This window comes from Bos javanicus, chromosome 23, assembly GCF_032452875.1.
Source record: "Bos javanicus breed banteng chromosome 23, ARS-OSU_banteng_1.0, whole genome shotgun sequence".
In the NCBI taxonomy this organism is placed as follows: Eukaryota; Metazoa; Chordata; class Mammalia; order Artiodactyla; family Bovidae; genus Bos; species Bos javanicus.
The window spans coordinates 28,856,745-28,879,182 of NC_083890.1; the positions used below are offsets into that span (position 1 = coordinate 28,856,745).

General features: G+C 40.6%; 1 protein-coding gene across 1 annotated transcript; it reads right to left on the reverse strand.

Annotated features, from left to right (window-relative positions):
- Positions 1–1,284: 1,284 nt before the first annotated feature.
- Positions 1,285–12,357, reverse strand: LOC133236516 (tripartite motif-containing protein 26-like). The gene is given in 8 exon segments (XM_061398582.1): positions 1,285–3,577; positions 3,999–4,031; positions 5,292–5,366; positions 5,369–5,406; positions 7,446–7,468; positions 9,015–9,245; positions 9,496–9,591; positions 11,435–12,357. Coding segments are annotated over 8 exon segments (1,746 nt in total). The 5' UTR covers positions 11,993–12,357; the 3' UTR covers positions 1,285–2,885.
- Between the last annotated feature and the right edge of the window lie 10,081 nt (positions 12,358–22,438).

Here is a 22,438-nt window from a genome sequence, read left to right on the forward strand (position 1 = left end):
AGACCTTTAATAGGTCTCCTTGGGAAAGTCAAGGTGTAGGGCAGGGAAAACAAATTAGGATTGGCTGGTATGAACAATTATCAGCAGGCTTTGGGTTATAGTAATGGTCTTTGGTTGGTACCTGGCCTTGGGATTATTAAGGCAGAGGAATATTGCCTCTTAGGGTACAAAGGCTAAACCAGGGAGAGGGGGAAGCCGGGGTAGGAGGTGTGGGGAGGTTGGGGGGAGTAGGGAGGGCGGGGTGGGGTCTGGATTGGTTAGTTTGCATATCAGAGGCTTGCTTCTGTGAGAAAGATTTTGTCATTGTTTTTTAATTATTAATTTTTATCTTTGATTGCACTGGGTCTTCGCTGCAGCGGATGGGCTTTCTCTACTTGCAGAGAGTGGGGGCGGGGAGTGGGCTGGCTCCTTTCTAGCTGCAGTGTACAGCCTTCTCACCGCCATGGCTTCTCCTGTTGCAGAGCACAGGCTCTGGGCCCAGGGGCTTCAGTAGTTGCAGCACATGGGATCAGTTGCTCTGAGGTACTTGGAATCTTCCCCAACCAGGGTTGAACTCGTGTCCCTGGGTTGAACCTGAATACAAGGGGATTCTTATCCACTGTACCACCGGAGAAGTCCTTCAGCGAAACATTTTCTTTTTTTTATCTTCAGAAATATTTAATGACGTGGGCAGATGATCAGATATGACGTTAAAAGTATACACTATGAGATTACATGTGTAGCAATTTCAGTTTTGTAAAATAAGAAATATGCAAATTTTTACAGCAGAAAAGGTTAGAAATATACCAAAATGGTAATAGAGAAAATGTTGTGTTGACAAAAAGACTATGGGATTAAAAACAAAAAATCTCTTCATTTTTATAGTGAATTTATATTCAGTTTACAATCAGAAAAAAATTGTTTTTTTTTTTCTTTTAATTGGAGGCTAATTACTTTACAATATTGTGATGGTTTGCCATACATTGACATGAATCAGCCATGGGTGTACATGTGTTCCCCATCAAGACCCTCCCTCCCACCTCACTCCCCATCCCATCTCTCAGGGTCATCCCAGTGCACCAGCCCTGAGAACCCTGCCTCATTCATCAAACCTGGACTGGTGATCTATTTCACATATAATAATATACATGTTTCAATGCTATTCTCTCAAATTATCCCACCCTCACCTTCTCCCACAGAGTCCAACAGTCTGTTCTTTACATCTGTGTCTCTTTTGCTGTCTAGCGAAACATTTTTAAACAACTGAGCTATCAGAGCAAATTTCCCCACATTTTGAACCCAGGAGTTTAAGTATGGGAAGTTCTTTGGCAACTAGCATCTGCTCCCATGTCTTGAGAATGCTGAACTACACGAGTCTTGATGAGACCATGTCTTATTACAGAAGCCAAAAACACACTTTGCTTTTTTGTTACTGGGCACAGGCAGGCATCCTATTCTGGTGTGCTTATGGCAGATTTTGATTTAGGGGTTGATTACATGAAGAACTAGGGCCTGTTCTATCCACTAATTTTCTGAACCCATTCCTTCCTCAACTCTTCATTCTCACCTCTGTATCCAGGAAAACTTTACCCATCAGTTGAGTCTATGAATCCACCAAGATAGCTACTGCCAAACACGCCTCTGGCTCCATAAGTAAGTGTTCTTACTTCTTCCTCTTCTGTTCCCAACCAGATTATATCCACTCTCCAATAGCTTGGACTCATGCCTGATGTATTCTGTTTATATCCTAACAATTCAACAATCCCCTCAAGCCCTGCTGACTCCTCCATCTCCTCCCTCTCTCACTGCAGCTCCCACCTCTCTGGGGGTCATGTGGACGTGCCTCCAGAATTTGCATGCAGGCAGGCACACATATCCCTCCCTCTTTGCACTCCACATGCTTGTGATGTTTAATTAATTTCCCTTTTTTAAAAGTTAATTTTCCTTTTTCTAAAATTAGCCAATTTGTTTTCTGCTGCTTATATGTAAGATTACTAATTTAACATTAAGCTACATATCTATTACTACCATCTCAAAACACATATGACATAAGACATGACTTCAGAACCAAGTGACTTCCAAAAACTCATATATACCTGAATCTTACATGGCTTCCCCTCTCGCCCTCCCATTGCAAAATTATCAGAACATGGCAGATAAGTAAAGGAATTCTTATATCAGATATCTCAAATCTCATAGTGTATCAAAGGTTAAACAGATATGAACTGCCAAATATTTACTGTTTCCTCAGCTACTTAGACGATTTGGAAAAGACCCTGATGCTGTGAAAGATTGAGGGCAGATGGAGAAAGGGGTGACAGAGGATGAGATGGTTGGATGGCATCACTGACTCAATGGATATGAGTTTGAGCAAACTCCGGGACATGGTGAAGGACAGGGAGGCATGGCATGCTGCAGTCCACGGAGTTGCAAAGTGTCGGACATGACTGAGCGACAGAACAACAACAACTGCTTAGAAGGATGGCAGGAGAAATTATGGGACAGAAAAGGTGCTTCAGAAACCAATATGGATGTTGTCATCAATTACTATTTGTAGCAGGAGCCGAGATTCTGTAATACAGTCACTCGTTCTCATACATTTGTCTCAGTGGCGGGTGAAGAACCAGATCAAAGGCAACAGAAGAGATAAATTAGTTAACACACATTTTAATAAGTACATTAAAGACATTCCAACCATTCTCCTTAGAGAAAAAAGATCAATTATTACTGTCCCCATTTTAGAGAGAAAGCTGCGAGGACAAGACACTCATGACTGCCCTAATGCTCCAGTCATCTGAGTGCAATCAGAAACCCAGCAGGACCATCCAGCTGAGGCAGAGCTGGGACTGATGAAAAGGAACAAAGGGTAAATGACAAAACCTGGGGCCGTGCCAGGAGGTCTTCTCTCAGGGTCTCAGCGTAAGTCTGGATCTCATGCAGTTAAGCCACAGGAAAGGGAAAATTCTCCCAGTGAAGGCAGATGAGAATTCACAGATGAACTCTTGAGTTCTGGCATTGGTAAAGGTTACCGTCCCACCATCATGATCCAGAGCAACTCCAATCTTCTGGGGGCAGTAGGACAGGATCTGGAAGGGCCCCAGGCTGGTGCATATAGACACCCCAGCTGAGGACAGCTGCAGAGTCCAAAACCCCTCCTTGGGGGTGAAGTTGAGAAATCCCCTTCTCACCACTGACCCTCTTTCCACCCCCACCAGGCAGAATTTTGGCCATATTCCATTTTCCTGAGACCATTCCTCCTCCAACTCCTCATTCTCCTCTCTATATCCAGGAGAAAGATACCCATCAGTGATGCCTGTAAATCCACCAAGATCGTTACTGCCAAACACGCTTCTGCTTCCAGCCCTGTCTCTCACTGCATCTTCTTCCTCCTCTGCTTCCCACCAGATCCTGTCCACTTTCACTTCCCAGTACACTTTGCCCCACATGAAGCCCTTACTGCCCAGCACCCCGGGCTCCGGATCAAATCACTGACCACGCTGGCATTTGTTCAGCCACAAGCCAGTGAACATCATACTCTTCCCATTTGGAGCCACTGAGAGGTAGCCATTGGCTGTTTGGGAATTCAGGATGATCCTCGCTGTGGGGACAAGGAGACAAAGGTGTGGCCTCACAAAAGACAAAAATGAGATTTGTCCCATAGGTTCTGGAGCCTTCATGACAATGGTGGGAGACTCCTCAGGGGACCAGAACAAAGACTTCTTTTGACCTTGTGTTCAGACTGTTAACAGCCATATCTAGAAAGTGTAAACACAGAAAATTCAAGGCCTCAGACAGTGTGATGAGACTGGAGAGGAAAAAAAGATAAGAACTGGGATCACTACAGCTGAGCAAATCTGGGGAAAGGTTTATGGTTCTGAACTCAGGATAAAGAATTTGGATACATTAGTCACATGAAGACCTTCCTCTTTAAAACAAACAGGCTGACCCATAAGTAATAAGAGCTTCACAGGAAAATGGTAATTTGCAAACTTCAGCCACTATCCTCTCCAGATACTCACTTGTCTTATATTCCAGATCCCTCATCAATTTTCCTAGAGTAAAAGGACAGTGAGCAATTCTTTCTTGTTTTTTTTTTTTTTCTTTAGCCACACTGCTTGGCTTTCGGGAAGGCCAGGGATTGAACCCAGGCCGACGGCAGTGAAAGCACTGAGGCCTACCCACTGGCCCACCAGGGAATTCTTGACAGGAAGCGGCTCTGGCACCACAGCTTCTCCGTCAAACTCTTTTATGGTATCTCATATAACTTCAGCAGTTAACAGGGGATCATGAAAGTTCAAGTGAAACAGAGGAATTAATTCAGGAGACACCCACAGCTGTCTAGTCTAAACAGGTTCATGTGAATATCTATGGCAACACGTGCTGAACCCACCTGGTGCTTCATTAAAGAGCACCTTTGGGCATACTACCTGTTTTTAAACTGAGTCCTAAACTTCTAGTCCTAAACCACATTTCTCTCCACTCTCAAAGCCACGTCTTTAGAGTAATTTTCTCGCTATTCTTTATTTTCAATTGTGGTTAAAACACATAACATTTACTGTCTTTACCAATTTTTAAGTGTATAGTTCATTAATGTTAAGTATATCTAAATTGTTGTGCAACCAGTTTCCAGAACTTTTGCATTTTTTAAAATTTAAACTCTATACTCGTAAATCTACTTTATGTTCCTATGGATTTGACTACTTCAGAGACCTCATATACATGGAAGCACACAGTACTTGTCTCTTTGTGACTGGCTCATTTCACTTAGCATTTTGTCCTCGAGGTTCATTCATGTTAGAGTATGTGTCACAGTTTCCTTCCTTTTTAGGCTGGATAGTATTCAATTGTCTGCATATGCCACATTCCATTTCTCCATTCATCCAGTGATGAACATTTGGGTTGCTTCTGCTTCCTGTCCCTTGTGAATAATGTTGCTATGAACACGAGAGTGCAAATATCTCTTTGAGGGCCTGCTTTTAATTCTTTGGGAAGTGGGAATGCTAGATCATATGGTAATTATGTGTTTAAAATTTTGTGGAAATGCCATACTGTTTTTCATAGCCTCCTAATGTTAGATGTGAAATATATTTCTACCAACTCCGAGAACTATTAACTATGATTCTATATTATGGAACAGTCTTAGACTATCACATGGAAGCCTCCACGGTTTGGACTTAGATTTCCTCCCCAGTGTCCCTGCCTGGTGTGAATGACATGCAGGAACTCTGAAAAGGTGCAGCCATGATCAAAACTTAAAGAAACATTACAGAGAAAGAAAGAAGGTTTTCTAGGCTCAGAACTCCTTCCTTTACCATGGAATCCTCTGAGTCCTTTCTCTAAACAAAGAAGTTTATCTGAAAATTCTTCCGTCTGTTTTCTGATTGCAGACTGATAGGCTTTTCAATCCAGAACTTCTTCCAGGGGTATCTAGAGATAATGAAGTCACAGTAATTACTCCTGAGAGAAAGGCATGGTTTCCCACTGTCAGAGTATATGCATGCGAACAAATACCAATAATGGACCAAAGAGGCAGATAGTAAAAGCTGCTTTTCCAAGTGGCTGGTTTCGACATCAGAATCAGAGAGAAGAATATAGAGATCTGAAGAAAGAGCCATGATCCAAGGATTCTCGATCCACCAACATGTCATTTATGGTGGTTTAGTTGCTAAGTCATGTCTGACTATCGAGACCCCATGGAGTGCAACCTGCCAGGCTCATCTGTCCATGGGATTCTCCAGGCAAGAATACTGGAATGGGTTGCCATTCCCTTTTCCAGGGCATCTTCCCAACCCAGGGATCAACCTGCAGGAGATTTTTTTTTTTTTTTTTTACCACCAAGCTACCAGGGAAGCCCAAAAACCTAGAGCAATGCCTGAACAGGGACTTAAACAGATTAAAAGTCTGATGTTTGATCTACGGACTGAGCTATCTGGGCCCTCTTAAGTACCAAAACAAAATAACAAAATTACTAAGGAAAACCTCATGGAGATATATTAATCCTATTCCAAGGACACAAAAAATGTATCTTATTTTCAAGTGCATAGAACTGTCCAAAAATTTAAAACACACAATAGGGAAAGCCTTGATAAAGTCCAAAATGTAGAGATGGCAACACACTTGTCTGATCACAAAATATAAAATCTATGAAACATAAGGCTGTTAGGAAAAAAAAAAAACAAACAGCACCAGTGACAGACGTCCTCTTTTTTAAACAAATCTTATATTAAATAGCAAATGAAATTTAAAAATTTAAAATATCTAGAAAACAACAAAAAATACTATGGACTAGTAATTATAGCATATTTCAAAAACAAGGCTCATAAATATATACACACAAAAATATAAAATATTAAAAAGAGAAAAAAGAGAAAGGCAAGTAGAGAAGGCAAAAACAGATATAAACAAAACATATTCAGATATAAACAATAAAATGTAAGGATATTATTTGTCAAACACTCCAAATACTTTTTAAATTATAAATGAAAGTGGTGGTTTTCCAGGAGCTATAAATACTAAATATTCCAATTAAAATGTGTCAGATGAATTTATTTTAAAAGAAAACAAAAAATTTTATGTTGCTTATAAGAGATACATAAAAATAACAGCCCAGAGAGGTTGAGAGTTAAAGAATAAAAAGTTTAATAGTATGAAAACACTAATCAAAAGAAAACTAGAATAACTACTGATATCAGACAAAATACTCTAGAGCAAGAAGTCTTACACATTCTGTATCACCCTCATTTCTTATATAATCACTCATCTCCGACAGTCTCTGTCTGGTCTCCCCAGCCAGAATCTGGCATCCTGTCTCCTTTCCCCACCTGGTAACTGGTCCATGGTAAATGCTCAGATTATGCCAACAGTCCTGGTGTCTCTGGGATGAACTGTGTATTCTCAAAATACTTGGCTTTTATCTCTGTTCAAAGCTTCTGCATATCGTTATGGGTATGGTTGTTGAAAACTGTCAGTGTTTAATGCCTAACACACTGGCTGAGAACCACCGCCAAAGAAACCATTATCCCTGTGACGCATATAAATGTCTTCTTCTTATGATCCAGCAGAGAGCAGGAAACCATCACTAACAAGCATGGAGGGTAATCTGATGAAGAAATGTGCTCTACAAAATGTGAGGGAGTGCAGGAGGAAAGGCGGCTGGGAACCAAATAGGAATAAAAAGAATGAAAGGACACCGGGTCTTAGAAACAAATGTGTATTTTAAATTTTTTCAAATACTCTGTCACAATCTCCTCCCATTTCAACTCTCCCTATCCTCTTACCATCCTAAGTTCCAAGACAATAATTTTTCTAGGACGTTCTATGGAATATTTTTCATATTAAACTTTCTAGAAGAACCTCTCTTCTTCCAAATAACCCCTTTCAGCCCTTGCCAAATTTCTATAAGTTATGGTGACAGAAAAAACAAAGGAACACCTAAGTGGCTAAAAATATAAAGCAACAGAACTTACCTGCTTGTTATGTCACTTGGGTCCTAGAAAGGAAGAGAAGACAGACTGTCATGGAAATAAGGTTCCCAGGAGCTGCCTCCGTTCCTTACGATGAGCTCGCCGGGAATGGGTACAGGATAGGACTGTACAGAGAATTTTCTGGTGGGCTTTGACCTGTGCTATTCTCCACTGTGGTTTATGGGGACACACGTTTCCCCTTCCTTTCCTCCATTTGAGTCTAGAATATCATCTCCAGGAAAACTCCCTTAATCTGTTAAGACTCTTACTGTCTATCAGATTAAGACTGAAATCTCAGAATGCCTTCGAAGGCCTCTACTCAGCTGGCCCCATCTTACCTAGCCCACCTTCCCTTTAACTTCTTCCTCACTTAAGCTGACTCCTCCAGAAAGGTAGCCCCTTTCACTCGATGTACCTTCCTATCTTCCAAACGCTCTTCCTCAGCACCCGCGGGCTTCCCAAGTGGCTCAGTGGTAAAGAATCCTCCTGTCAGTTCAAGAGCCACAGGAGACTCAGGTTCAATCCCTGGGTCAAGAAGATCCCCTGGAGGAGGAAATGGCTAACCCACTCCAGTATTCCTGCCTGGAAAATCCCATGGACAGAGGAGCCTGTGGGCTACAGTCCATGGGGTTGCAAAGAGTTGGACAGGACTGACATGCATGCTGCACCTACACCCACCTTTTTATTATCACACTCATTAAGTTTATCATCACATTCATGTGTTTCATTTTAACCAATGCACCTCCACAAATGGAATGTTCAACTCCTCTTTTCTGCTAACACAAATCTTTACATTTTCCTCAAGGCTACCATTAAGAGCTGCTTCGTCCATGAAGCCTTCCCTGACTAGCGTTTTCCAGAATTCCTGTGGCTTCCAGTCTGATCATAAGATTTAACACTCAATTATTTCTTATAATTATAAATGTACATGTATGGATGTGAGAGTTGGACCATAAAGAAAGCAGAGCATCGAAGAATTGATGCTTTGAACTGTGATGTTAGAGAAGACTCTTGAGAGTCCCTTGGACTGCAAGGAGATCAAACCAGTTAATCCTAAAGGAAATCAGTCCTGAATATTCCTTGGAAGGATTGATGCTGAAGCTGAAGCTCTAATACTCTGGGCACCTGATGCGAAAAACCAACTCATTGGAAAAAACCCTGAAGCTGGGAAAGAATGAGGGCAGGAGGAGAAGGGGACGACAGAGGAGGAGATGATTGGATGGCATGACCAACTCAATGGACATGAATTTGAACAAGCTCCAGGAGTTGGTGATGGACAGGGAAGCCTGGTGTGCTGCAGTCCATGGGGTTGCAAAGAGTCCGACAAGACTAAGAGACTGCACTGAATTGACTGACAGATCTCACTATCTCAGTGTAACATCTGTGCATATTGCTGTCTCCTGCCCACTGTGATTTGGGACTTACAACCTATTGGTTTGCTAGTTAACCTGTCAAGAACTCAATAAATGAGAACAAAACCTTGTCTCTCCTGACTCCTGGTCCAAATCTCATGCTAATGGAGGGGCCAGACTGCAGCCTGGAGCAAGAGGTCCAATTTAACTGGTCCCTCACCTGCAAAAGTTCAAGTGCTTGCTGCCGAGCCTTCTTCTCTAACTCAGAAATCAGGGTCTCCAGCCGGATGACCTCCTCAGAGCCCTTGGTGACATGGCTGTTCCTCCCTTCAGTGAGCTGTTGCTCCGTTCCCTCCAGCCACTCCAACAGGTACTGCTCCCTTTCTCTCAGGAACTGATGGCCCTGCTCAAACACTGATGCTATGTCTTGTTTGTGGTTCTGGAATTTTGCCTACAGTAAAGGCAGAAACACAAAGAGGATTTCTCCTGAGAGGCTGGAAAACACCAGAATGTTTGTCTGAGGATAAGTTCAGAACTAGAATCCCTTCTATCACACCCACATTCTCCTCACCCCTCATTATCCCCCTCCCCTCAACATATATATATATATATACACACACACACAAACACACACACACTTCTCTCTCTCTCTCTCCCACCCAACACAGGTACAAAGAACATTCACTCGAAACTTCTCATACCAGCAGGGCCTGAATCTCATCTTCTCCTGTAGACTGAGAATTCTGAATTCTGTCCCTGTCTCCCTTCAGAATCTTCAGATGGTTTAGAATTTTACCCTATGGGGGGGAAAAAACATGAATAATCTCAAGATGAAGATGAAAATGCCCTCAATAAGAAAAGACACCTGCAAAATGATTTCAGAGTGAAATCAGATAGTCTTTGATCTTATGTAGTATTATAAGATGACTAGGTTGGAATAGTTTTCATCCTAGTTAATGAAGAAGAAACAGAGTGAGTGCTATGTTGGCTTAGAGTAGCTTCTCAGAAGTGAGATAAAATGCATGTTAAACTTATACTGTACTGTATGTCAATTACATCTCAATAAAACTGGGAGAAAAATAAGTGAGATAAAATTAAATTTATTATCATTACAACTACTAAGACTTATAGTGTGGTTTTTATATTTACACTGTTTCTTTCCACCAAAATATAGATAATTTATATTAAAATTAATTGATAACATAGAAATAAAAAAGAAAATCAACACAAAATAATGAAGGAAAATATATATACTAACTCCACATCACTGAGTGAATGACTAAATTGATTTTAAGAGTCCTGTTAACCAAGGACAAAAGGGAAATAGTGATTCATGTAATCCTTTAGCAGACAGGAGGAAAACTACTGGTACATCAGAAAAAAATAATATTTTCCCTGAGATTAAATTCTGAAAGGAAATTCATACAAGATGCAATATTCTCAAAAATATTTTTATAATAGAGATGAAGCACACACTTTGAAGCTAAGTATCAAGATGGCTATCAAGAGCGCTGGTATTCCATACTGCTGGTTGAGGCTTGATCAGATGCTTCAGAAACTAAAACATCAAGGTAGTGGGACAGACTTGCTATTATAAAAGAGATATGAAAACAAACCAGTTTATTATTCAAATTAGAAGAATACATGTTGCCAAGAACTTACCGTGCTACAGAATTTGAACCTTCCCCTTAACAATTATTAGAATGGCTATTATTTTAAAAAATGAAAGATAACAAGTATTGGTGAAGATGTGAAGAAAAGGAAACCCTGGTACACTACTAACGAGAATGGAAACTGGCACAGCCATGGAAAACACGATAGATGCTTCTCAAAAAACTAAAAATAGAACTACCATATGACCCAGCAATCCTGTTTCTAGGTATTTATCTAAAGAAATTGAGATCAGGATCTCGAAGAGACATTTCCACTCCCATGTTTATTGCAGCATTATCCTCAACAGCCAAGCTATGGAAACAACCTAATGTCCAATGGATGAATGGATAAAGACAGTGTGGTATATACATACAATGGCATCTTACTCAGCCTTAAAAAAGAAGAAAATCCTGCCATTTGCAACAACACAGATGGACCTGGAGGACATTATGTAAAGTGAAATAAGCCAGGCACAAAAGACAAACACCAAATCATCTCACTTGTATGAGGAATCTAAAACTCGGACAGAAGCAGAGTAGGATGGTGGTGGCCAGCAGCTGGAGGGAAGTGTAAAAGGGAGGTGAGGGTCAAAGGGTAAAAGTTTCAGTTATGCAAGATAAGTAAGTTCTGAAGATCTACTCTATACCATAGTGCTTACAGATAACAATGCTGTGTTGTACAATTAAAATTTGCTAACAGGATAGATCTTGCTAAGTGTTCTCTCTCTCACACACACAGTAAGACAATAATAATAATAAATCGGGTGGGAGGAAACTTTGGGAGGTGATAAATATGTCTCTTGCCTTGATGGTAGCGACATACTTATCCCCAAACTTAAATTGCATACAGTAAATATATGGACAGCTTTTTATGTGTCAATTATACCTCAATAAAGTGTTTATTAAAAAAATTCTGGACCTTATCCTGAAGGTACAATAGAACTTTTCTGGCTCCAAGAACAGAGTTGGGGTCCAGCAAGCTTCTTACCTGATAAGGCTGCGCAGCCTTCTCCAGCAGAACAGCAGCGTGGTGCCTGTGCTCCCGGGACTCCTGACACACGACACACAGTATCTGCTGGTCATCCTTGCAGTAGTAATGCAGCTTCTCCAAATGCTGCCCGCACAGCTGCTCTGCTCTCTGCGCGAGTGGTCGGTCCTCTCTGGGTTGTCTCTCCTCATCTACTTTCATCCTCCAGATATTCTTCACTATGCTGGCCATCTGCCACACATGGAGGATATTCTCTTTCTTAAAGGCTGTCTTGCAGAGAGAATAATATAATGGCTGCTGAGCAGATTCACAGACCTTAATGATGCAGTGATAGCAGAAGATGTGACTACAGTCGATGGTAACAGGGTCTTTCAAGTAGTCAAGACAGATAGAGCACATCACCTTGTCCTCCAGTTTCCTCAGAGGAGAGGCAGTGGCCATGACAGCAATGCTGAAACCCTGCAGAACGTTCCTTCTCAAAATGAAGAATGACTTTCTAAGAGGACACGAAGTAAAAACAGAAATTGTGAATTTATTCAACATTAAAATGGAACTCATGAGAAAATAGTTTTTATGTTCAAACTGTTCCCAACCATTTCCCTCAAAATCCAAAGTTCCTTTCAGACCACTATTCAGAACAGATTCCAGCCTGCAAAGCTAACCTGGTGTTAGTTTCAGGTAGTCAGCTTTTCTGTAAACATTTTAAAGGGTACTAATACGTGTAATTAAGTGGTGAGTATTCTAGAAGATTATAATATTGGGAAAGTAAATACCCAATAAAGTCTAAGGAATTTCCCTCACTCTAAGTAGATCAGCTTTAGTGAAAATATTTGCTGTAAATGATTCAATAGTAAAGAATAGGAATTACAAAAATTTAGGGCTTAGGTCCAGTGGTTAAGAATTTTCACTCCAACTGCAGAGGGCATGGGTTTGTTCCCTGATTGGGGAATTAAGGTCCCACATCCTACACGGTGTGGCCAAAAAAATTATAATTATAAAAACTTTAGGTCTATATTTTAAAACTCATCTGAGAACATGAGAGTTAGATTATTAGAAATCATTAGGTTCAATCATAGGTCTTTTATTCATATGCTGCCTTGTAAACATCATTATGTTTAAACTAATGGATTTAAACTAATGGTTTTCAAACATTTTTGGAAACATCACAGTTAGAAACGTATTCACGTCTAATAAATTAACACATGCACATGCATATGCACACACATACTAAAACACAAGTTTTGTTCAATATCATTTACTGACTTTTAAAACTGCAGTCCATTTTTAAAATGCTGGTTATAACCCACAAAATTGATGCCATGATATAAGCTATTGCAATTGATAATTTGAAAATCACTGATTTAAACCACATTAACTTTATCATTTGGAGAAGGCGATGGCACCCCACTCCAGTACTCTTGCCTGGCAAATCCCATGGATGGGGAGCCTGGTAGCCTGCAGTCCACGGGGTCTCGAAGAGTCAGACACAACTGAGCGACTTCACTTTCACGTTTCACTTTCATGCACTGGAGAAGGAAATGGCAACCCACTCCAGTATTCTTGCCTGGAGAATCCCAGGGATGGGGGAGCCTGGTGGGCTGCCATCTATGGGGTCGCACAGAGTCGGACACGACTGAAGCGACTTAGCAGCAGCAGCAGCTTTCAGCTTAAATTCACATCTCCAATTGCATTATTTTCCTCATTGTTCTTATTCCTTGGTAAGAGCTACCAACAACTACCCCATTACCCAAGCTAAAACCTAGGTGTGAAAAATCACACCTCATTACCACCTCCCATATCTGGTCACTGAATTAAATAATAGAATATCTGAAATAAAAATTTCACTGCATGAAATTAACAGCAGCATGCAGATGACAGAAAAAAAAAAAACTCAATGAACTTGAAGAAGGTGCAATAAAAATTACTGAATCTTAATAGTAGAATTTTTTCTAAAAAGCAGACACTCAGTAACTTATGAAATATCAAAAGGTCTAATATTCATGTCATTAGTGTACCAGAGAAGGAAAAGAAATTGGTAAAGGAAAAAACAGAAAAAAAAAAAAATAGCTGAAAACTTCTCAAGTATGTATGGCAAAAGACACAGATTTACAGATTCAAGAAGCTCAGCAAATGCCAAAGAGAATAACTTAAAGAAAAACCACCCCAAATACACCATCACCAAACTGCTGTAAAGCAAAGATGAAGAAAAAAATCTTGAAAGCAATCAGAAAAAAATAACATCACAATGAGGGGAAGGATGATGATTCAGATGTTGGCACATTTCTTGTTAGAAGCCATAAAGGTCAACAGACAGTGGGAGAAGCATCTGGAAAGTGCTGTGAAAAGTCCTGTCAATCCAGGGTTCAACAGCAGTAAAATACCCTTCAGAAATGAAAGCAAAATATAAATATTTTCAGATGAAAGAAAACTGAGAAAATGTTATCACCAGTAAACCTGCCCTAAAAGAACTGCTAATGGAAGTTCTTCAGGCTAATGTGAAATTCCACAGGGACATTTGGAACTTCAGGAATAACAAGAGAACAGAAGAAATGGCAACAGAAATGGTAAACATTTGGATAAATACAGTAGCTTATTTTACACCTCACAAGTTCTTTAAGATATGTAGGACAGTTGGAGGCAAAAATTATAACATAGTTAGAGAGATTATGTAGATGTAATACATTAGACAATTACAGGGAAAGTGATCTATATGGTTGTAAGGCTTCTACATTTTACTTGAAGTTGCAAACTTTTAACTCTGCTTAGCTTTTTAACTCTAAGGTCTGTATACTGTAACCCAGAGACCAACACCCAAAAATACTATGAAGAGATATAGGCAAAAGCTAACAGGTAATTAACTTGGAATATTTAAAAATATTAGAAATAAGAGAAGGCAATAAAAATGAAATAGAAGAGTAAAAAAAAAAAATAAGGTACAAATAGAAATAATAAAATAGTGGACCCAAGTTCAATAATGTTAATAGTTACATTAAATGTGAATAGTTTAGACACACCTACTAAAAGATTTGTCAAATTGGTTTATAAGAAAGACAAAACTATGTTCTATCTCCAAATAGAATGTTAAATGTAGTAATATAGATCTCTAAATATCTATATTATTGTTAGATATTAAATATAATAATATAGATCTCTAAAAGTAAAAGAATTGAAAAAAGTGTACCATCTAGCAAACTCTAATCAAAATAAAGCTGGAGTAGCTATGTTAATATTAGATAAAGTAGACAAGCTATGTTACAAGGGATAAATAGGGCTATTACATAATGATAAAGGAGTTATTTTTCCAAGAAAATATGCTAATCACAAATGTGTGTCCAACAACAGAGCACCATCAAAAGAAACAAAATCTGAATCATTGGAGTTCCAGAAGGAGAAGAGAGGGAGACAGAGACAGAAAAACTATTTGAAGAAACAATGGCTAAAACTTTCCTAAACCTGGGAGAAAAAATTTATGCATTCAAGTTCACAAAGCTATTAGATCACCCTATTACTTCAGTCTGAAATGATCTTCTCCAAGACACATTATAATAAAACTGCCAAAAATATAAGACAAGGACAGAATCCTAAAATCAGCAAGAAAAAAGAAGACTGTAAACTACAAAGCTGCTCCTATTAGGCTAGCAATGGATTTCTTAGCAGAAATCCTGTAGGCCAGGTGCCGGGAGCCAGCACGGGAGTTCCCACCCATGACAAAGGTCTTGTGGAGAGGCCTGATATGCAAATGTGAGTCAAGGCTCGAGGGGCCCCCCTGGTTCTGCCTGAGCATCTACCCCCAAATCAGAATCTGTTTTACTATTTTACGACTTTCACCAACTCCTCTGACATTAACGGGGGCGGGGGGGGGGGGTGGTGCTATCCCCGACCACTTTTCTCTGAAGGAAATCAACTTAGAGTTCTAGCTAATTAGCCTCCTGGGCATAATAAGAGTGTTTCAATCCAAACCCCTCAGACGGCTCTCTAACTTGCCTGACAGGTTTACCCGGACTTCTACAGCTACGCATACAATTGTTTACAGGAAGAGGCACCGGAAGCTTAAGATATTCAAATAGTATAGAGCCTCTTGGAGAGTTAGAATTTGTTAGAACTAGTAGAAGATTTCATTGTTGAGCCAATGCTTGCTGCCAAGTTTCCACATCCCCTGTATTGTATCCTTGGAAGTGTATTAATTAATATAGTTGGTATGTAGAAAAAATAAGTAGTGGCCTTGGTGTTAACAACTTTAGACCCTTAAGGTAATAAATTCTTTCCTTGTTGTAAACCCACTGCACCTCTGCCCTATAGGAATGCAACTTTATCTAACACCTTTGGAGGATGGCGCCAAACTTTAAAATAATTACTCTTAGAGAAAATAAGTCTTATGGTTGACAAATCTTTATCAGAGTCATAAAATGTTAACAGGCCTTCTGGCCTGAAGATGATGTAAATCACCTAAACCATCTGTATATGATGATAAGTTTGCAGAAAAGAAAGCCTGGTCTCGATAAGGATCAAAGACTGCTGACTTTGCATGATTTCACACCCCGTATTATCCTCTATGCACAACTTAAGGTATATAAGCTCCCTTTGAAAATAAAGCTACGGGCCTGCTCAAAGCTTGATCTCCCCGTGTCGTGTCATTCTTTCTTGTTTCCTTTTCCTCCGTTTCTTTTCTGTTCTTCCTTCAGGACATTTAATTGGAGCGTGGGGGTCCTCTGGGACTACTTATTTGCCTGGACTTCTAAGACCCACTCGAGAAGGCACCCAAGGTGGGGCACCTTCCCCTATTCGAGAGGGCGCCTGTGGCCTCCATAGTCAGAGCTAACCTGGTGTCACAGGTTATATTGATTTTTCGCGTAAACCAGTTATAATGAGCCTCTAATATCTCTCAGCCTTTGCTATTCTAATCGCCAACGCCATCCTCCTGAGGGAATCCCTGGATCCAACCAGGGCTGGACCCTGGTAGCCAGGAAAGAGTTGGATGATATAGTCAAGAATTAGATGTCAGTTACGTATTGAGAATTCTCTGTCTGACAAAGTTGTCCTTTACTAAGGAGAAACAAAGACTTTGGGCTTCCCTGGTAGTGTAGCAGTAAAGAATCTGTCTGCAATGCAGATGTGGGTTTGATACCTGGGTCAGAAAGATCCTCTGGAGAAGAAAATGGTACTCCATTCCAATATTCTTGCCCAGAAAATCCCACGGACAGAAGAGCCTGGCAGGCTACAAAGAGTTGGGGCTGCAAAGAGTTGGACATGACTTAGCAACTAAACAACAACAAAAACTTTACCAGATAGTTTGACAGAAAACAACAAAAATTCTGTAAAGCAATTATCTGTCAATAAAAAATATAAATTAAAAAAAAATAAGTAAAAACATAATTTACAACAAAAAGGAAAAAAAAAAAAAAAGGCTTTACCAGATGGGATTTCTCTGGTGGTCCAGTGGTGAAGAATTCACCTGCCAATGCAGGGAACATGGGTTCAATCCCTGGTCCAGGAAGATCCCTCATGCTGTGGAGCAACTAAGCCCGTGTGCCACAACTGCTGAGCCCGAGTGCCACAGCAAGAGAAACCACTGCAATGAGAAGCCTGCACGCTTCAACAGAAGTGGCTGCAACTAGAGAAAGCCCACACACAGCAACAAAGACCCAGTGCAGCCCAATAAATAAATAATATAATCACACAAAATGTTTACAAAACACCATTTATAAAAGAGAGACTTCACCAGACAAAAAATGAGGGAGTTTATCACTGATAGACCTTCCTTACGAGAAATGCTAGAAGTTCTTCAAACTGAAATGAAAAGATGCTAGTTAGTAATATGAAAACATACAGATACATAGACCATACAGGTAAAGAGTGAATAAATAGTCAAATTCAGAAAACTCTCATACTGTAATATGAGAGTGTGTTGGCCTCTTAACTATAGTAGAAACGTTAAATGACAAGAACATTAAAAATTGCTACACAGTTACTATAATTCCTTAATAAATACACAATATCAAAAGAGGTAAAATTTGACATTAAAAGTGTAAATGGGTGAGAAGTAAAAGGGTAGAGTTTTTGCGTGTTAGTGAAATTAAGTTGTTCTCAGTATAAAATAGACTGATAACATCTACAAGAGGTTTTATGTAAGCCTTGAGGTAACCATAAAGCACAAACTTTTACAAAATGATTTGTAGATTCACAAAAGATAAAGAGAAGAAAATCAGAGCATAGCACCACAGAAAATAACCAATTCACAAAGGGAGGCAGCGAGAAAAAAAGGAACTGCAAAACAGCCAGAAAGCAATCAATAAGATGGTATCAGTAAGTCCTTACATATCAATAATTATCCTAAAGGTAAACATATAGAATTCTTCAGTCAGAACGTACTGGATGGATTTTAAAAATTCAACTATAAGCTGCCTGCAAGATACTCACTTTCAGCTATAAGCTCACTCATAGGCTTAAAGTAAAGGGGTGGAGAAAAAATAGTCCATGCAGATAGAAAACAAGAGAGTGAAGGTAGCTTTACTTGTATCTGAGAAAATAGACTTTAAGCTGAAAACAGTAATAGATAAAAAGGTTATTATATAATAATAAAGGGGTCAATTCATCAAGTGAGTGAAAGTTGCTCAGTCGTGTCCAACTCTTTGCAACCCCATGGATTATACAGTCCAAGGAATTCTCCAGGCCAGAATTCTGGAGTGGGTAGCTTTTCCTTCTCCAGGGGATCTTCCCAACCCAGGGATCAAACCTGGGTCTCCCATATTGCAGGTAGATTCTTTACCAGCTGAGCCACAAGGGAAGCCCAAGAATACTGGAGTGAGTAGCCTGTCCCTTCTCCAGAGGATCTTCCCAATGCAGGAATCAAACCAGGGTCTCCTGCATTGCAGGTGGATTCTTTACAAAATGAGCTATCAGGGAAGCCCAATTCATCAAGAGAATACAGCAATCACAAATATATATGCACCCAACATCAGAGCACCTAAATGTGTTAAGCAAATACTAACAGGTCTGAGGGAGAAATAGACAACAATAAAATAGTAGCAAGGGACTTCAATATTCCAAGCAATGAACAGATCATCCAGACAGAAAATCAGAAACATTGGACTTCAACCATACTTTAGTCTAAACGGACCTAATAGACATGCAATAGCAGCAGAATATACTTTTGTTGTTGTTGCCATGCTGTATAATACATCCCAAGAATGTACATATCTTATAACCGGAAGTTTGCACCTTTTGACTACCTTCATGCATTTTGCCCACCCTACTCCCACCTCTGACAACCACCAATCTGTTCTCTGTGTCTATGAGTTTGGTTTATTAGATTTCTCAAAAAAGCAAAAATAGAACTACCAATAGATCCAGCACTCCAACTTCTAGGTACATATTCAAGGGAAATAAAAAGAGGATATTGAAGAGCTAGCCGCATTCCCATGTTTTTGCAGTATTATTCATGATAGGCAAGAGATGGAAACAACCTAAGCGTCCATCTATGAATGAATGGATAGAGGAGGTGTGATATATATATTAATGGGCATGTGTGCTCAGTTGCTCAGTCATATCCGACTCTTGGTGACCCATGGACTGTAACCCGCCAGGCTCCTCTGTCCATGGAATTTCCTAGGCAAGAATACTGGAGTGGGTTGTCATTTCCTCCTTTACAGGATCTTCCCAACCCAGGGATCAAACCCACTCTGTGTCTCCTGCATGGGCAGGCAGATTCTTTACCACTGAGCCATCTGAGAAGCCCTCCATATATTAATAAAATATAAAATTTTGTTGTTGTTTAGTAGCTGAGTCATGTCTGACACTATTGTGACCCCCATGGACTATAGCCCACCAGGCTCCTCTGTCCATGGGATTTTCCCAGGCAAGAATACTGCAGTGGGTTGCCTCTCCCTTCTCCAGGGAATCTTTCCCATCCAGGAATCAAACCTGCATCCCTTGCATTACAGGTGAGTTTGTTTATCATTGAGTCACCAGTGAAGCCTGAATATGCAGTATAATATATCTAATGGGATATTATTCAGCCATGAGAAAGAAGGAAATCCTGCCATTTGTGACAACTTGGATAGACCTTGAGGGCACTATGTTAAGTGAAATAATTCAGACATAGAATGGCAAATACTATATTATATCACTTATGTGGAATCTAAAAAACACAACTCACAGAAATAGAGTATAGAATTGAGGTTACTAGGGGCCAGGAGAGTGGGGGAATCAGGAAGATGTTGGTCAAAGGGTACAAACTTCCAGTTAGAAGATGAACAAATTCTGGGAGCCTAATGCGCTGCATTGTGATCACAGGTAACAGTACTGTACTGTATAATTGAAAACTGCTAAGAGAGTAGATCTTAAATCTCACCACAAAAAATAAACGGTAATTATGTGATGCAGTGGCGGTGCTAGCTAACACAATGACGGTAATCATACTGTAATATATTTGTTTCAAATCAGCACACTGCACACTTTAAACTTGTGCTCAGTCCCTCAGTTGTGTGCAAATCTTTGTGACCCCATGGACTGTAGCCCACCAGGCTCCTCTGTCTATAGAATTTTCCAGGCAATGATACTGGAGTGGGTTGCCTTTTCCTACTCCAGGGGATCTTCCCAACCCAGGGATCTAACCTGTGTCTCTTGCATTGGCAGGCAGATTCTTTCCCACTGTGCTGCCCAGGAAACCACTTTAAATTTATATATCAATTATAGCTCAATAAAGTCTGGGGCGGGGGGAAGAAACTGCCAAAGATTCTACAAAAACAAAGCAGAATAAATGAGTTTTACAAAGTCACTATTTTAAAAATTGTTAACATATACAAATAAATGGACTAGTGAAGATTGACAATTTTTTAAAAGTATATTTACAACAATACCGTAAAACATGAAATAAATACAAATCTTACAAAATATGTGTAAGATCTTTATGGCATAAGCTAATACATTACAAAAAACATGAAAGAAATCTAGGTAAATGGTGAAATACACTATATTAATAGGATAGAAAGGCTCAGTATTCTTAAGATGCCACGTTAAACCATGGAAAAGCCAAGGGGGCATCACTGTAAAGCTGTTCTTAGGGCATCAGTTGGCCTTAACCCAGCCATGAAGCTCTCCACCAGCACCACCATCATTCCCATACTGGGGGATAATAATAACCCGTACATCCCAGAGGACTGCAGAAAGGATGCAACAAGGGCAGGTAAATAAATGAAAATCACTCTGGAAAGCAAAATACCCTACAGAATGCTGGTTCTTTCTCCTCTGCAGTGCACCTACCAGCACAGCACCTGGCCCACCCCGCACTCACTTGGGCCGCCTGCCACTCGGCAATCGTGGACAAGACCTCAGTAACTGGGCTCTGCTGGAGCCTCTGCGACCATTGCCAGGCCCTTCCGGGCAACCCCATCCCTGCCAGCGCCTCCAGGACCCCAGCCCCTCAGTCTTGCCTCTCGGACCGTCTGGAAAGGCCTCCACCGGGCAGACCACAAGGTGTAAGGGTTCCTCAGGGACCCCTGTGTCCGCAGACTTGCCCCTCGCACCCAGGTCAGCTGGGGCAAGGAAAACCCAGAGACACCAGGGGGATTCACCAGGGGCTACGAATGCTTTTAAAATAAGTGTTGTTTGTACCGTGTTGTGATCCTCAACAGTCTTGTGAGGCAGGGCTCAAAGACACTGATAGGCCTATTTTACAAATCAGTCAGAAGAATGAAAATAGTGCAGTGCAGAACAACTGGCCAAGATGACGGACCTCACGTCTACCAAGTCCCTGTGGGCTACCTCAGGTGAACCCTATGGTCGCCTGGCAACATGGGACCCTCTTGCTCCCAGGCAGGCCTCTGGTTTCCTGGACCTAAAAGTGAAGACCTTACCCTTTGTACTGCGGCGGTAGGTGCCGGGGGCAGCCCGAGGCGGGGTTCATCCATCCAGAGGCAGGTGCTTCTTGGTTTTCACCATTCATTTGCCTTTGCCCCTTTGAAAATCCCGAGTGCTCCACCCCTCTCAAAATCCCAGCATTTTGGAGAGCTCATGGAGCACTGGAGTCCCACCAATCTGGACAGCCATACCCAGTGATATCTCAGAATTCTTTGATATTTTCCCCTGAAGTCTTAGTGCCTTCATATAGGAACCCCAGAGATACCAAAGGAACATTTCATGCAAAGATGAGCTCGATAAAGGACAGAAATGGTATGGACCTAACAGAAGCAGAAGATATGAAGAAGAGGTGGCAAGAATACACAGAAGAACTGTACAAAAAGATCTTCATGACCCAGATAATCACCATGGTGTGATCACTGACCTAGAGCTAGACATCCTGGAATGTGAAGTCAAGTGGGCCTTAGAAAGCATCACTACGAACAAAGCTAGTGGAGGTGATGGAATTCTAGTTGAGCTATTCCAAATCCTGAAAGATGATGCTGTGAAAGTACTGCACTCAATATGCCAGCAAATGTGGAAAACTCAGCAGTGGCCACAGGACTGGAAAAGGTCAGTTTTCATTCCAATCCCAAAGAAAGGCAATGCCAAAGAATGCTCAAACTACCACACAATTGCATTCATCTCACACGCTAGTAAAGTAATGCTCAAAATTCTCCAAGCCAGGCTTCAGCAATATGTGAACCATGAACTTCCATTTGTTCAAGCTGGTTTTAGAAAAAGCAGAGGAACCAGAGATCAAATTGCCAACATCCACTGGATCATGGAAAAAGCAAGAGAGTTCCAGAAAAACATCTATTTCTGCTTTATTGACTATGACAAAGCCTTTGACTGTGTGGATCACAATAAACTGTGGAAAATTCTTCAAGAGATGGGAATACCAGACCACCTTATCTGCCTCTTGAGAAATCTGTATGCAGGTCAGGAAGCAACAGTTAGAACTGGACATGGAACAACAGACTGGTTCCAAATAGGAAAAGGAGTTCGTCAAGGCTGTATATTGTCACCTTGTTTATTTAACTTATATGCAGAGTACATCATGAGAAACGCTGGACTGGAAGAAACACAAGCTAGAATCAAGATTTC